At 36.8% G+C, this 13,878-nt stretch overlaps 1 protein-coding gene across 1 annotated transcript in view; it reads right to left on the bottom strand.

The window, feature by feature from the left end:
- The window catches only part of ETFDH (electron transfer flavoprotein dehydrogenase), a 30,014-nt gene that overhangs the window by 10,643 nt on the left and 5,493 nt on the right, over positions 1–13,878 (bottom strand). The window contains exons 2-7 of the mRNA XM_032863177.1: positions 12,815–12,955; positions 12,176–12,405; positions 10,836–10,917; positions 10,355–10,473; positions 7,682–7,759; positions 258–404 (exon numbers count right to left, since the gene is read on the bottom strand). Coding sequence (XP_032719068.1) covers positions 258–404; positions 7,682–7,759; positions 10,355–10,473; positions 10,836–10,917; positions 12,176–12,405; positions 12,815–12,955 — 797 coding nt within the window. The remainder of the gene's footprint in view (positions 1–257; positions 405–7,681; positions 7,760–10,354; positions 10,474–10,835; positions 10,918–12,175; positions 12,406–12,814; positions 12,956–13,878) is intronic.

Here is a 13,878-nt window from a genome sequence, read left to right as displayed (position 1 = left end):
GGGTTAAAAACTCTGCCTTCAGCTCGGGTCATGATCCCAGAGTCCTGGGATCAAGCCCCGCATCGGGCTCTCCGCTCAGCAGGGAGCCTGCTTCCCCGCCCCCCGCCTCCCTCTCTGCCTACTTCTGATCTCTGCCTTTCAAATAAATAAATAAAATCTTAAAAAAAAATTACATCAATGTTACAGCCTACATTATAATACAAATGAGTTTAAACTCCATAGTTAAAAATTAAAATCACAAAAACCAATCAGGATACCTCCTTCAGTCCAATTCCATAGGTTTGGGGTTCACAATTGGCTCTCAAATCAAACTTCTTATATAGTTGTTTGGCTAGATGTCCGTGGCAACCCTCTGCAAAAACTGTGACTTTTGCATGTAGTTCTAGTCCTCTCTCAAATGTTGTCTAAAAAATAAAAACATGTTAAATTGCAACATTTGACAATTTAAAAAATATTCACATTTTGGTCAGTTTTGAATTGAATAATGATACAGGTATAGAAGAAACAATACAAATACAAAATACTAGAAATAAAACTACTGTTGTAAGAAGAATCTAATTTAAATTTTATAATATATCCTGTGTCTTTGTTGTATTTTTCTTTTTTTTACTTCCAAAGTACCCAAATGGTTAAGTGTGATAAGAATTAAAAAAAGCAAAAAAGCACACTCATGCTAAAAATATTCTCTACAAATGAAAATAAAGTGAAAAGTGAAAATCCATTTCCTCCCTGCTCCTAGTTTTCTAGTTCTGAAGCAGAAAACATTATTAATAGCTTTCTTGTGAATCATGCCAGAAAATTTCCATGAATAAAAAACTATACAGAGCCTATTCATATCCTTCTAACACAAGTAGAATCATACTAAGTATACTCTTTAGCTACTTGCTTTTTTCACTTTAATTTTCCTTGTTCTCTATTGCTGAATGTATATTCTAAAACTGAATTTTCCAAGTGGAAAAAAAGCGACAAATGAAGTCTTTACCTCTCTTTTGCTCTCTGTATTTTGCACTTACACATACTACAAGGCACTCAATAAAGTTACTTAATAAAGGAATGCAGAATAACCAGAAAAGTCTCTTACAAAATATATCTTTTCTGATACTTCTCTATTCATTTTATTTGCATGTCTGTGTGTATGCAAAGACAAAAAGTAGTTTAATTCTGACAGTTTTATAACCATTTTTGCATTAGTTGAATGTAAAAGCAAGATACTCGAAGAAAAGAATCCTCCCCCCGCAAGAGAGCTCATGATGGGGTGAGGGTAGGGGCAGAGGGACAATCTGGAGAGAAGGATTCCTAAGCAGGCTCCACACCCAGCACAGAGCCAACTGTTGGGCTCAATTTCAGGACCCTGAGATCATGACATAAGCCAAAATTGAAAGTCAGACACTCAACTGACTGGGCCACCCAGGTGCCCTTCCTTAAAGCATTCATTTTTTATGTTTGAATAGATTCCCCTAATTTTTCAATTATCAATAGTGGACACTTAGGCTGTTCCAGTGTGTTTCACTATTATAAAGCATTGCTTAGATGAACATACTTGGTGCTAAATATTTTCAATCTGAATGGTAAGAATTATCTCATGATTAATTTAATAAATTAATTACTTTGATTACTACAGATTACTAAAAGATTACTCATCTTTTACACATTTATTAGTAACTGCTATTTTTCTTGTACAATGCTTATTAGTGTCATATATATGTATACATGTATATTACACTTTCATACACATCCTATAATTTCACTCAGTATCTTTTTATTTTGTTCTCGTCTGCTCACTTCACTCATCCATAAACCATGTTAACAATCTAGTATGTACAATTTATCCAAATATTTAAACACACATACATACTGAGGTACATACACACTTAAACGTTTTTGGTTCCTGATTTGTTTTACAAAAAATAGGATCATTTAATACAATGTACCTTACTTTTCTCACTGAATAATACTTCTCTTTTATTCATTTCTATATTCTCATTGCCTAGCATAAAACTGGCACACTGTAGGTATTTATTAATATTTCTTGACTCAAAAAGGTAAAAAGTACTTAAAACAGTCAGGAAAATGCAAATTAAAATTACAGTGACTCAGCACTGTACGTAGCAAAAATGTAAAATAAAGTTATATCTTTCAGTAACTGGACTGTGGGGGAAAAAGCTTTTTTTTCAATTCAATTTCAGTTAGTCAACATATAGTACATCATTAGTTTTTGAATAGTGTTCAGTTCTTCATTAGTTCCATATAACGCCCAGTGCTCATCACATCACGTGCCCTCCTTAATGTTCATCACTGAGTTACCCCATCCCAAACCTACCTCACTTTCCACAACCCTCAGGTTTTTTCCCCTGGAGTTAAGAGTCTCAGTTTGGCTCCTTCTTTGATTGCTTCCCATTCCATTCTCCCTCCCTTCCCCTCTGACCCTCTGTGTGGTTTCTTATATTTCACACATGGGTGAAACCGTATAATAATTTTCTTTTTTTGATTGAAAAAATAAAAGATACGTCCCTTTCCTTCAGTCTAATCATAGAGGCAGACATTAAGGAAATACATGACTATATAAATACAAATAAATACAAATTATGACTAAGTGCTAATGAAAGAAAACAGGATACTACGAGAGGGAATAAAAGGAAATTTATGGATTGGGTGAACAGGAAAGGCTCCTTTGAAGAAATGACATTTAAGCTACGGACTCTGAAGAAAAGGTACTTAAGCATCTTTCCTTATAAGTAGTAGTGCTCTGGACTTTGCTCTTCTGTGAATTGTCGGTTTTTTAGATTTTGCTCATTTTTCTAAAATGCTGCCTTTTTTCTTGCTAATGTATATGTGGTATTTGATATTATAGGTAATCAAAAAATTTTCTCCCAATCTACAGTTTATCTACAGACTTTATAGTAACTTTAGCATACATAACAGTTTAATTTTTATACAGTTTAAAAAGGTCTGTCTCTTAAGGGTTCATTATTTCTTGCCTCTACAGGATGGCTTATCCTACTTTTAAGTTGCAATTGTAATCTAGATTTCCTTCTAATTTTTCAATTTTTTAAGATTTTATTTTTTCCAGAGAGTGTGAGAGACAGCAAGAATACAAGCAGGGGGAATGGTAGGCAGAAGGACAAGCAGGTTCCCCGCTGAGTGAGGAGCCTGGTGCAGGACTCGATTCCAGGACCCTGGAATCACAACCAGAGCCAAAGACAGATGCCTAACTGACTGAGCTACCCTGGAGTCCCTATTTTTTGTTTTAAGAAATCCTCAGAATTTTTAAAAAATAAAAGGACCAAACTCTATTTGTTTTCAGATGGACATGCAGTTTCCCTGACACCAATTATAAAACAATTCAATCTTATTGAACTAAAATATTACTTAATATACTTCAGCTTCCTCTTAGAGGCAGTATGTCCCATAGTGTTCAAGGGGCAGGCCCCAGAGCCAGCCACACTGTTAATATTCAAACCCCAGCTCCACTACTTACAGCTGTCTAACCTTGGGCAAATCACTTAACTTCTGAAACTTAAAAACTGTCCAAATCAGAATTCTTATAATCAGACAGCTATTAGATGTGGCACAGAGCTATTGAATAAGCAGTAGGATATAAGATTCCGGGCTTGGGTATTTAGAACCATGTGACCAGATGACGTCACTACGGAGAAAATGTAGATAGAGAAGGACTCAACACTGAGCCCGAGAGCCTCACTATTTACAGGATAGGAAGAGGACGAGCAAGCAAAGGTGACAGTAGGGAGTAAAACAAAAGGAAAACCAAGAGTAGGTGTCACCAGCTAGACTGCAAGACCTGACCTTTACTGCCCACCAACTTGTATTCACTAAACTCTCTTTCATTTTCTCTTAAGCTCTTCTTTCTGGCTTACCTTTTAAGTCTGGCAAATGAAACTCAGAGCCACCGCTCAGGTGATGGTGACTGCCCTGACAAGACCTCTCACTGGCCTAGGCCACCCAGACCTTTTGAGCTAAAGACCCCAACGCACACCTGCACAGATGGACCATGGAGTGACCTCTGGAATGACCAGCAATTACCTCTACCTCATTATAATACTAACATCTCCACCCAAGGAGGAGCCTCAGCCTTATTTACATAATATTACTACATGTGTTTTACATAATTTATAAAAAATTACATAAATTATAAATTATGTAAAACATATGTAGTAATATTATGTAAATAAGGCTGAGGCTTATTTACATAAAATTAATTTACATAAAATTACTACAATGTGTAATTAGGCATGTTTCCTTAAGGCGCATACATGGCACCTTATGCCCGTCTCTACATACAATGACAAGGCATCCCTATCTAAATATTCATCCTTACCCTAAACAAAAGGTACCCGTTCACCCTCTCTCAGGAGTAATGACCTTGGAAGCTATTCCCCATGATCTTATTTGCTGCAAATAAAGTTGACTTTGTGTGACAACTCCACCTGGTCTATCTGTGCCTCACCAAGGAGCAAACTCACATTGGTTTGGTGTAGAGAGCAAAATGCAGTCTCTCATGTCAAGCATGGCACGGCATCAAGCAATGAGGCAAGCAGTTACGGTACTGCAGCCAGAAGATATCGAGATATCAGAGATAACGCCAGGACCAACGTCAACTGACACTCCTGAACTGATAACCAGCAGAACCAGAGGAGGTCTGCGGGGACGCAACACTAATGAAATCCCTTTAAAAAGAGAAGGATTTGGGCAGCAAGCTGTCAGACTCTTCAGACGTGACCCCTCTATGTTTGACCACTTAAAAAAGGCAAATGCCTTGGGGGAAATTGGAAGGGGAAGTGAACCATGAGAGACTATGGACTCTGAAAAACAATCTGAGGGTTTTGAAGGGGCGGGGGGTGGGAGGTTGGGGGAACCAGGTGGAGGGTATTAAGAGGGCACGGACTGCATGGAGCACTGGGTGTGGTACAAAAACAATGAATACTGTTACACTGAAAAAAAAAAAAAAAAGGCAACTGCCGCTGAAGGTTCTGCCCGATGGGTCTCCGCTGACCAGAACCAAGAGCCTTCCCTGCTTCAACATCAGAAGCAGCAAGTGCCGAGAACTGACCCGGACCAGACCGAGGCTTTGTCTCAACTGTACCTCCACAGACTGACTTCCCCGTTGGCTCTTAACTTCCTGCACCCTCTGTTATCTTGTTTGTTGTGTGTTCTGTCCTGCTCTGTGTGCTGGACAATTCAGTTACAAGGTGGTGTGAGAAGCCAACTGTCAGTGCTGCCTACTGGGATATCAAGTAAGAGAAGACCGAGAAGTGATTACTGGATTGACAAGGTGGGGGTATTTGTGACTCTGATAAGCCTTTTCGGTGAAATGGCAGGGAACAAAGCCTAACGAGGTGTGTTTATTTAACAACAGAGAGTGGAACAACAGAATAAACACAGTCCTTGTCCCCCCACTCCAAACCTGTGGTAGTAAAACAGTTATTTAAAAACCAAAAGTCTGGAGCTCACGTCACTAAGACTCCACTGTACTTTTCAATATTTTTCTATCTATATAAATACAATAAAGGAAAGATTTTTTTTAAAGATTTTATTTATTTGTCAGAGAGAGAGAGAGAACACAAGCAGTGAGGGATGCAGGCAGAGGGAGAAGCAGGCTCCCCTCTAGGCAAGGAGCCTGATGCAGGACTTCATCCCAGGAACCTAGGATCACGACCTGAGCCGAAGGCAGACACTTAACTGGCTCAACCACCCAGGTATCCCAGGAAAGATAAAGTTTTTATAACTACAAAGCCCCAAACACAAAAATTTACTTTTGAACAAATTTGAGAACATACAAAAAATGAAATATCAGAATAGTAGAACTTGTGTGCCTCAGTTGTGTTGTGATATTAAATATAAAAATCTTAAAAGAATAAGATACACTTTAAAATTAAATGATCATAATACAAGAAAGAATAACTATAACACAGGAAAGAATACAAGTAAAACAATATTCTTTTATTGAATATTGTTTTACTACTATGAAAAGCAGTAGTTGTTTGCAAACCTAGCTACGCACCAGAATTCTTTGGGGGCTTGTTAAAAAATAGCTTTTTGGGACTTCTCTAAGACACAGAGTCTCAAACCTCACAGAATTCTGAGGAAACCAGTCAAAACTTTAGAATAACAATGAAGGAGGTCAGACTCAAGAGCTCTGCCACTTGCTTATCTCTAAGCAGGAAGTAGTGGGAAGCAGGAAAATCTGCTGGAGGAGACTCTACACTGGATTCCCCATTCTATTCAAGATGGCAGAGAAAACGATAAATTCTAAGTTAATAAATAATTTATTGGGCACCAGACATGACTTGGCACTATGATAGGTACTGGAATATAACGCTTTATGATCTCTGCCCTCATGGAGCTTATGATACAGTTGAGAAATTAAGACGATAAGCAAATAAATATGAAGTGACAAATTAATTTACTGAGATGCTAATTTATGTTTTCTTCTGTTATTATGGGAAAGCAAGGTGTTTTTTTCCTTGCTCTTTCCAAGGAATCTTACACAGTTAGGGATTCAAATCCTAAGGGCTCCTCTTTTGCAAATTCAAAAATAAAAGCTGTAAAAACCCAAAGACCATCCAGGATTATATTTGTGTGAGAGGAAATCCATCAGTTTCATATTTGCCAAAAACATATTAAAATCACGTCAAAGACTCTATCAGCATTACTGACAGTAATCCAAATGATTCTTGTCCATAGAAATGAAAATTATGGAAGTGACTATGCAGCTGACTGATGACCTACATATATGTATGTTTTTTGAATTCTCCTTGAACCAACTGTAACATCTTACTGATTCTATCATTTATTAGTGAGTGAAACAAAATCTTTGTCACATGTTTGTTTTATCTTTGTATGACTCATGTTTTTATCTTTAAAAAATTATTCTTTTTTTTTTTTTTTAAAGATTTTATTTATTTATTTGACAGACAGAGATCACAAGTAGGCAGAGAAGCAGGCAGAGAGAGAGAGAGAGGGAATCAGGCTCCCTGCCAAGCGGAGAGCCCGATGAGGGACTCGATCCCAGGACCCTGAGATCAGGACCTGAGCCGAAGGCAGTGGCTTAACCCACTGAGCCACCCAGGTGCCCCTAAAAATTATTCTTAAACATGTTTTATTTACTTGTCTAAATCCTTTTTAGCTCTCTATTCTTTTTTTTAAAGATTTTATTTATTTATTTGACAGACAGAGATCACAGGAGGCAGAGAGGCAGGCAGGGGTAGGGGGGAAGCAGGCTCCCTGCTGAGCAGACTGCCCAATGTGGGACTCGATCCCAGGACCCTGAGATCGTGACCTGAGCTGAAGGCAGAGACTCAACGCATGGAGCCATCCAGGTGCCCCAGCTCTTTATTTTTTAAGAGAAGAATTCCAGGGGCACCTTGGTGGCTCAGTAGGTTAAAGCCTCTGCCTTCGGCTCAGGTTGTGATCCCAGGGTCCTGGGATCGAGCCCCACATCAGGCTCTCTGCTCAGCAGGGAGCCTGCTTCTCTGCCTGCCTCTCTGTCTATCTGTGATCTCTGTCAAATAAATAAATAAAATCTTTAAGAGAAGAATTCCACATTAATAATTATATTCTAACATACACTTTATTAATGTGCAGTTTGTAGCAAAACGAAATCATTGCATTTAGGTTGTTTTTTTCCTCAGTTTGTTAAGCACATAACTGTTAAAACATTTACCTTGGGTGCACCATCCTTTTGTATCCCTACATCATTAGTGGCAATTCCTTTTACACTGCTGTCTTCATGAAAAAGAACCTGAAATGAAAACATATTTGGTTATCACCTTAGGATTCATAACCACCCTAAAAAGAAGCAATGAACAGCCTTCGATATTTAAGAAACCGAGTATGTTCTCTGGGTTACAGAAATAATAGGCTTTAAAGTGTTTAGGCAAGAAAAGAGACATGTTTTAAAGATACTCCTTTCTAGAGTATAAAAGAACACAGCTCAAACAGCTGGAAATAAAAGAAATGCCACAACCTTGATGAAGAAGGAAAGGGGGGAGCGCCTGGGTGGCTCAGTGGGTTAAAGCCTCTGCCTTCGGCTCAAGTCATGATCCCAGCATCCTGGGATTGAGCCCCACATCGGGCTCTCTGCTCAGCGGGGAGTCCGCTTCCTCCTCTCTCTCTGCCTGCCTCTCTGCCTACTTGTGATCTCTGTCAAATAAATAAATAAAATCTTTAAAAAAAAAAAAAAAGGAAAGGGTGAAGCTACCATGAAGTCACTACTAAAGAAACCAGTCAGAATAAACAAAGAGCTCTGAAGAGATCAGGTATCAAAGACAAGTATACAAACCCTTGAATCAGGGCCTCTAACAAGTGAAGACCATTAGTGTTGGGTGGGAAGACAATAATGTCAGGAAAGCTTCTGTTCAAAATGAGCTAAGACCCCAAAAAACAAAAACCAAAGAAAATGACATAACGAAACAAAACAGAAAGAGGTTCAAGACACTCTAAATGTGATTAAAGTTTATTTCTGGAGCAAGTTAGATTGGCGAAACTGGTCAAAATTGTAATTTGGAGGATGAGAAACAGCGATGATCTATAATTCTTACTGAGTTTCTGTCTCCTCTCTGGAAGACAATGTCCTTTAGATAGGAAGTATAAAATATACACTAGCATCACACAGACAGCATAGGAGTGGAAAGGTAAAGTAAGGATCAGCAGCAATGGATATGAAAAGAAAAACATAAACCTCTTACTTCATATTCTGAAAATGAATCAAGAGTAGAATATGGCTTTGAACTAAAACTGAAGTCTGGCTCAGAGTACAAAAACACCTGACAAACCTGACATTAATCTATTGATGATGATCTTTAAGGTACTGAGGAAAAGAAGAGAGGTATAAGAGACTGTGTGTGTATGTGTGTGTATACACAAAAACTGAAAATCATAGATTCTACAAACCACCTACTTGTGATTTGATACTAATCCCAGGACTAATGTTAGGAACATTTTAACCAGGAGAAATAAAAAACCCCACACTTGGGTCCAAAAACCCAAATGCGTGTGTGTGTGTGTGTGTGTGTGTGTGTGTGTGTAAAAACAAAAATTAGTACAGCAGCAAGTATAATACAGGAACCTATGTGTTTTATTTGACTTACATACTTTAAGCATAAAAACAAATAAAAAAATTTTTTTGAATTTTCCCTGGGGCCAAAACCAAAGAAAACTACCCCTCCTGTCAATTCTTTCAATCATTTCCTTTAGAAAAGTTAACTACAAACTTCTTTTCTGTCTCTCTCAGATATAGGAATGTTTTTAAAAGTCTTATTTAAGACTCTTGCCAGATCTGCATCTCAGAAATGTGTTTCCCAGAGGCCTTGTAGACATATTTGAAATCTGAACACCAAAAAGAATAGTGTCCCATTTTCCTGTCACTACAAGAGTCTGGGCTAGGTGCTTGGCTCCAAGCTGTAACTTCTTGTCAAAAAGATACGAGAAATTTTATTTTTCCTCTGGATAAAGACAAGTAACATGTATGTGATGGATTATATCTGTGTGGCTATGTAAGAGGGCAAGATGTCTTTCCGTCTTGGCAATCTCCCAGCAGACTGCCTGCGACATGCACTGCAGTCTTGGTTCAATGCTTATTAAATAATAAAAATTTTAAATAATTTATATAGGTGATTTTTCTGGGTTGGCAGGAGATTTTATTTTTAATCATTTCTCCAATAAAACTAAGTGAGAGTCAACAGTATGATATGTTTGCCAAAAGCATTATTTGGAAAGAATTAATAGAAGAATGGTTTCTAGAATGAAGAAAGCAAGAGCCCGGCTCTATACTAGGCTTGAAGCAATTTTTTCATTCTGGATGCTACTTTATAAAGGGGATAAAAAGGGAATGCATTCAAAGGGCACTGAGAATACTGAAGGAACTCAAAATATATGTAACATCATGGCTGAAAGAACTGAGAATATTTAACCTAGGAAAGATAAAAACACCAGAGTGAAAGGGAGAAGAAGAGAGCGGGGCATAATTATAATTGGAAAAGTGTCCTTGGAAGAGGGCATTGATTTGTTCTATGTAGTGTAAAACAGAATATATATTTCAGCAGAAGAAAGAGAGTGTTATCAACAATCCAAACATCAGATAGAGATGATCTCATCCCCGATGCTGTGCAGTCGTAAATTACACAACCACGTGATAATGTCAGGAACATTATTCAAGATGAGGAATTCAAGTACTCTTTGGATTAGATCTTTCCAAGATTCCTTCTAACCTTACAATTCTAAAACCTTATAGCTTTTCTAAAATATTTATTTCTTTACCTCTGTACCATTCTTGGTTTACATTCAAAAGAAAAAGAGATTACTTCTTAGGAACATTAAAAAATACAACTGTACAAACCTCAGCAGCAGCATAGCCAGGGTATACTTCAACACCGAGGGCTTCCGCTTGTTCTCCCATCCAGCTCACTAAATGTCCCAAGCGTACAATGTAATTGCCATGATTATTCATTGGAAGACCTACAAATATATGCTTAATTTATCAATCTGACATTTTATCGATAAAACATTTCAAAACCATAAATACTTAATTTAAGAATTCTAAACAATGTATAACTTCTGTGTAAATATACACATCATCCTATGGTCAAAATTTCATTTAAATTCTACAACTTTGGCACACAGTTCTAATTATTGAATTAAAAAGCCATTATAATACTAAACTAAAATTCTGGGTTGCCTTATAAGGCTATCTCAATTCTTCTAGACTGGAAGACAAAAGAACTAGGTTCTAGTCCTGTTTTGCTACAAGCTACAAGATGAAATGTGGTTCCTTCCAGGTACAGAATTCTATGATCCTACAAATACTTATCATACCTTACCTGGAAGAATTGGCACAGGAATTCTGTATTTCTCTGTTAAAATTCCAAATCTGTCTTCTGTTACAGGAGTGTTAAGTGGAGCCTAAAAACAAAAGAAGGAAAGAGAAGGAAGCTTTTAGTTCATATCTGTAATGCTAAATACAAATAATGAAAAAACTATGTCAAAAGGGAAAGTGAACTACTCTCCTCACTTTTCTTTCATTTCCTTTAGAAACTTGGAACTGCAAATCCTCTTTGTCTCTTTGAGATGTATGGGAATCTTTTTAGAACCTAAATAAGCCAGTTTTACATCCCAGAAATCTTTTTGGGGGGCCTTGGAGACATCTTGGACCTGGCCTCCTGTCTCCCTGTCTCTGTGGGAGTTTAGCCTAGGTGCTTGCTCCAAGCTGTAACTTCCTGCCTGATGAAAACATAAGAGAAGTTTTATTTTTCATTTGGATGCAATTAACAGGTATGTCATGGATTCTATCTGTTCAGTTATATAGGGCTCTGAAAACCTTTTTCTATCACAACTGTATTATGTCAATAACAATTCAATAATAACTACTTTTGGTATAATAGTGAAAAGAGAAAGTTAATTAGATGTAAGTATTTCTAGTTTAAAGGAGCTTGGTATTTTAGAAAGAAGAGCATAGATGAAATTTTTGGAATTCAATTTACTCCATATAGAAATAATATAGAAATCATATAATTGTTGACATTTACAAAGTATATTCACGGGTAGTGAATATTCAAGACTTGGCAGACGTAACATAACCCATCTTACAGAAGAAAAAGCTAGGATATGTAAAGTGTAAGATCTTAATCAAAGCCATACAAATGATGGAAGCAGTAAAATTAACATTCAGTTCTCTGCATATCATACCAGTGCCTTTTCTTCTTAGGTTATGAGAGGCCATATTCATTTATTCTTTGCAACACTTGATTAGATTATCCTCTTTGGTTTTAGATATTACAATGCCCGAGGAAATTTACATAAAACTCTATTAAGAACAATGATATCAACACCTACGGAACAACTTAGGAAATATGCTCAAAATCAACATGCTGTATTTTATTTAGTACAAATATTCTAACATCTTCTCAAGATAAGGCCTTCTTATAAATCCAGTACATAAATAAAATGTGTAGAAGGTATTATATGAGTACATGAGTTAATATCTTAAAATTGTAAATATAGTTGATATAATTCAATTTTTGGCCCTTTTTAAGTTAAAAAATACTTATCTATAAAAATCCTCTAAGAGACAGAATTACATAAAAAGGGTTTTCTATATTCTAGTAGTTTGGAAATAGATACGATAAAGATTACATTTTGTATAAAAACCAATTTTTCATACTCCCTTCTCCTTCCAGTCTGGGAATAATTCTTCAAAAGCACGTGGATCAAGGCAAGCCCCTGAGAGAGTATGCGCTCCTATTTGAGCAGCTTTCTCTACTAGACACACACGGATGTCCTTTTCATGTTTAGTAGCCAACTGCTTTAGACGAACAGCTGCAGAGAGTCCTGCAGGGCCTGCACCAACTATAACTACATCTGCTTCTTCTGCAAACCTCTCCATGTTCACTCCTGGGAGAAAAAATGATTTAAAAAATACATGAAAATTCTGGGATAAATATGATCTGATAAAAATCACAAACTAGGTCACAAACACTCACTATGCTTTAGAGCATTTACAGAAATTGCCCCTCTGATTTGCATGAGAATTATACTAAATATATTATTGTATTAATTGGATGTTCTCTTAGGTTCCGTTCCAGTGTCTATCTTATTTTTGCTCCCATAAACCACTTTTGACTTTGAGATTTACTACTAAAAACTTTGCAGATATTTTCTTATCTCAATATCAATATGTAATAGATTTGGTAAAGCTATGAAATATTATTAGATGATCTTATGCTATCATGAAAAATATTTCCACAAAATGATATAAAGTATCTAAAAAAGCTTCAACACTTCTACAGAAATTATTACTTACCTTCCCATCGCTTGTCCTTATCACGGGGATAAATAGTATAGTGGGTAGTAATTCGAGGTACAACAGAAGTTGAAGACCATCTTGTATGACACACAGGTAGATGATTTTTCTTAATTTTTAAGGCATGAAAGCACTGATATGCTGCACAAAAATTGGTATTTTTTCAATTAGCTTTTCTCGGAGTAGACTAAAAAAAACATTTTTTTAAAAGGAAAAAACTCTAGGATTAGGAATCAGATCTGGTTTCTCTTTAATTTTCTATTAATTAGCCCTAAGACCTTCATTAACCTCTTTAGATTTCAGTTTCCTCATCCAAAAAAGGAAAGGGTCACTAGATGATCTCCTAGGTACCTAACTGATTTAAAATTGTATGACCCACATGATGTCTTATAGTTGAAAATTTTTTATATTCTCACCGTATCAACACTGCAGACAGTGAATGGTTAGATCTAGGCTGTTGAGCCATTATTTGTGATATGACCTTATCAGACTATACTATTTCCTAGATGAACAACTTAGCTTCTTCTCATAAACCAATGTTTTCAAACTATATTTAAAAAGTATCTAATAAATTAATTTATTCAATTTAGCTCATATCAAGCTTAACCTATGAACAGGATAACCATAAAATTTATCAACCAACTATACGTTTTTTAAAAAAATTTATTTGCCAGAGAGACAGAGGATGCATGTGTGCACAAACGGGGGGAAGAGCAGGCAGAGGGAGAAGCAGGCTCTCTGCTGAGTAAGGAGCCTAATGGGGGACTCAATCCCAGGTCATGACTTGGGACTCAAACCCTGGTCATGACCTGAGTCAAGGGCAGACACTTAACTGAGGCACCCAGGCGTCCCCAAACTAGATACTTTCGAGAGTAATAAGGGACAGTATTAGTGATTATGCTGAGACAACATGGGCAAACTAGGTTTTATGATCAGCTTTTTAAAAACTGACTCTCCGATACGGCAATATCTTCTGAGAGCCTTAAAAATGTACATATTCATTAAATAAGCAAATAGAAATAAACAGAAGCGTGGAAGGCTTTATCTGCAATAATGTTCATTAA

The sequence above is a fragment of the Lontra canadensis genome, unplaced genomic scaffold, assembly GCF_010015895.1.
Source record: "Lontra canadensis isolate GAN:19392208 unplaced genomic scaffold, GSC_riverotter_1.0 scaffold1, whole genome shotgun sequence".
Classification (NCBI taxonomy): domain Eukaryota; kingdom Metazoa; phylum Chordata; class Mammalia; order Carnivora; family Mustelidae; genus Lontra; species Lontra canadensis.
The sequence above is the reverse complement of the archived record's forward strand: the minus strand, read 5'-3'. Positions and strand labels throughout refer to the sequence as shown.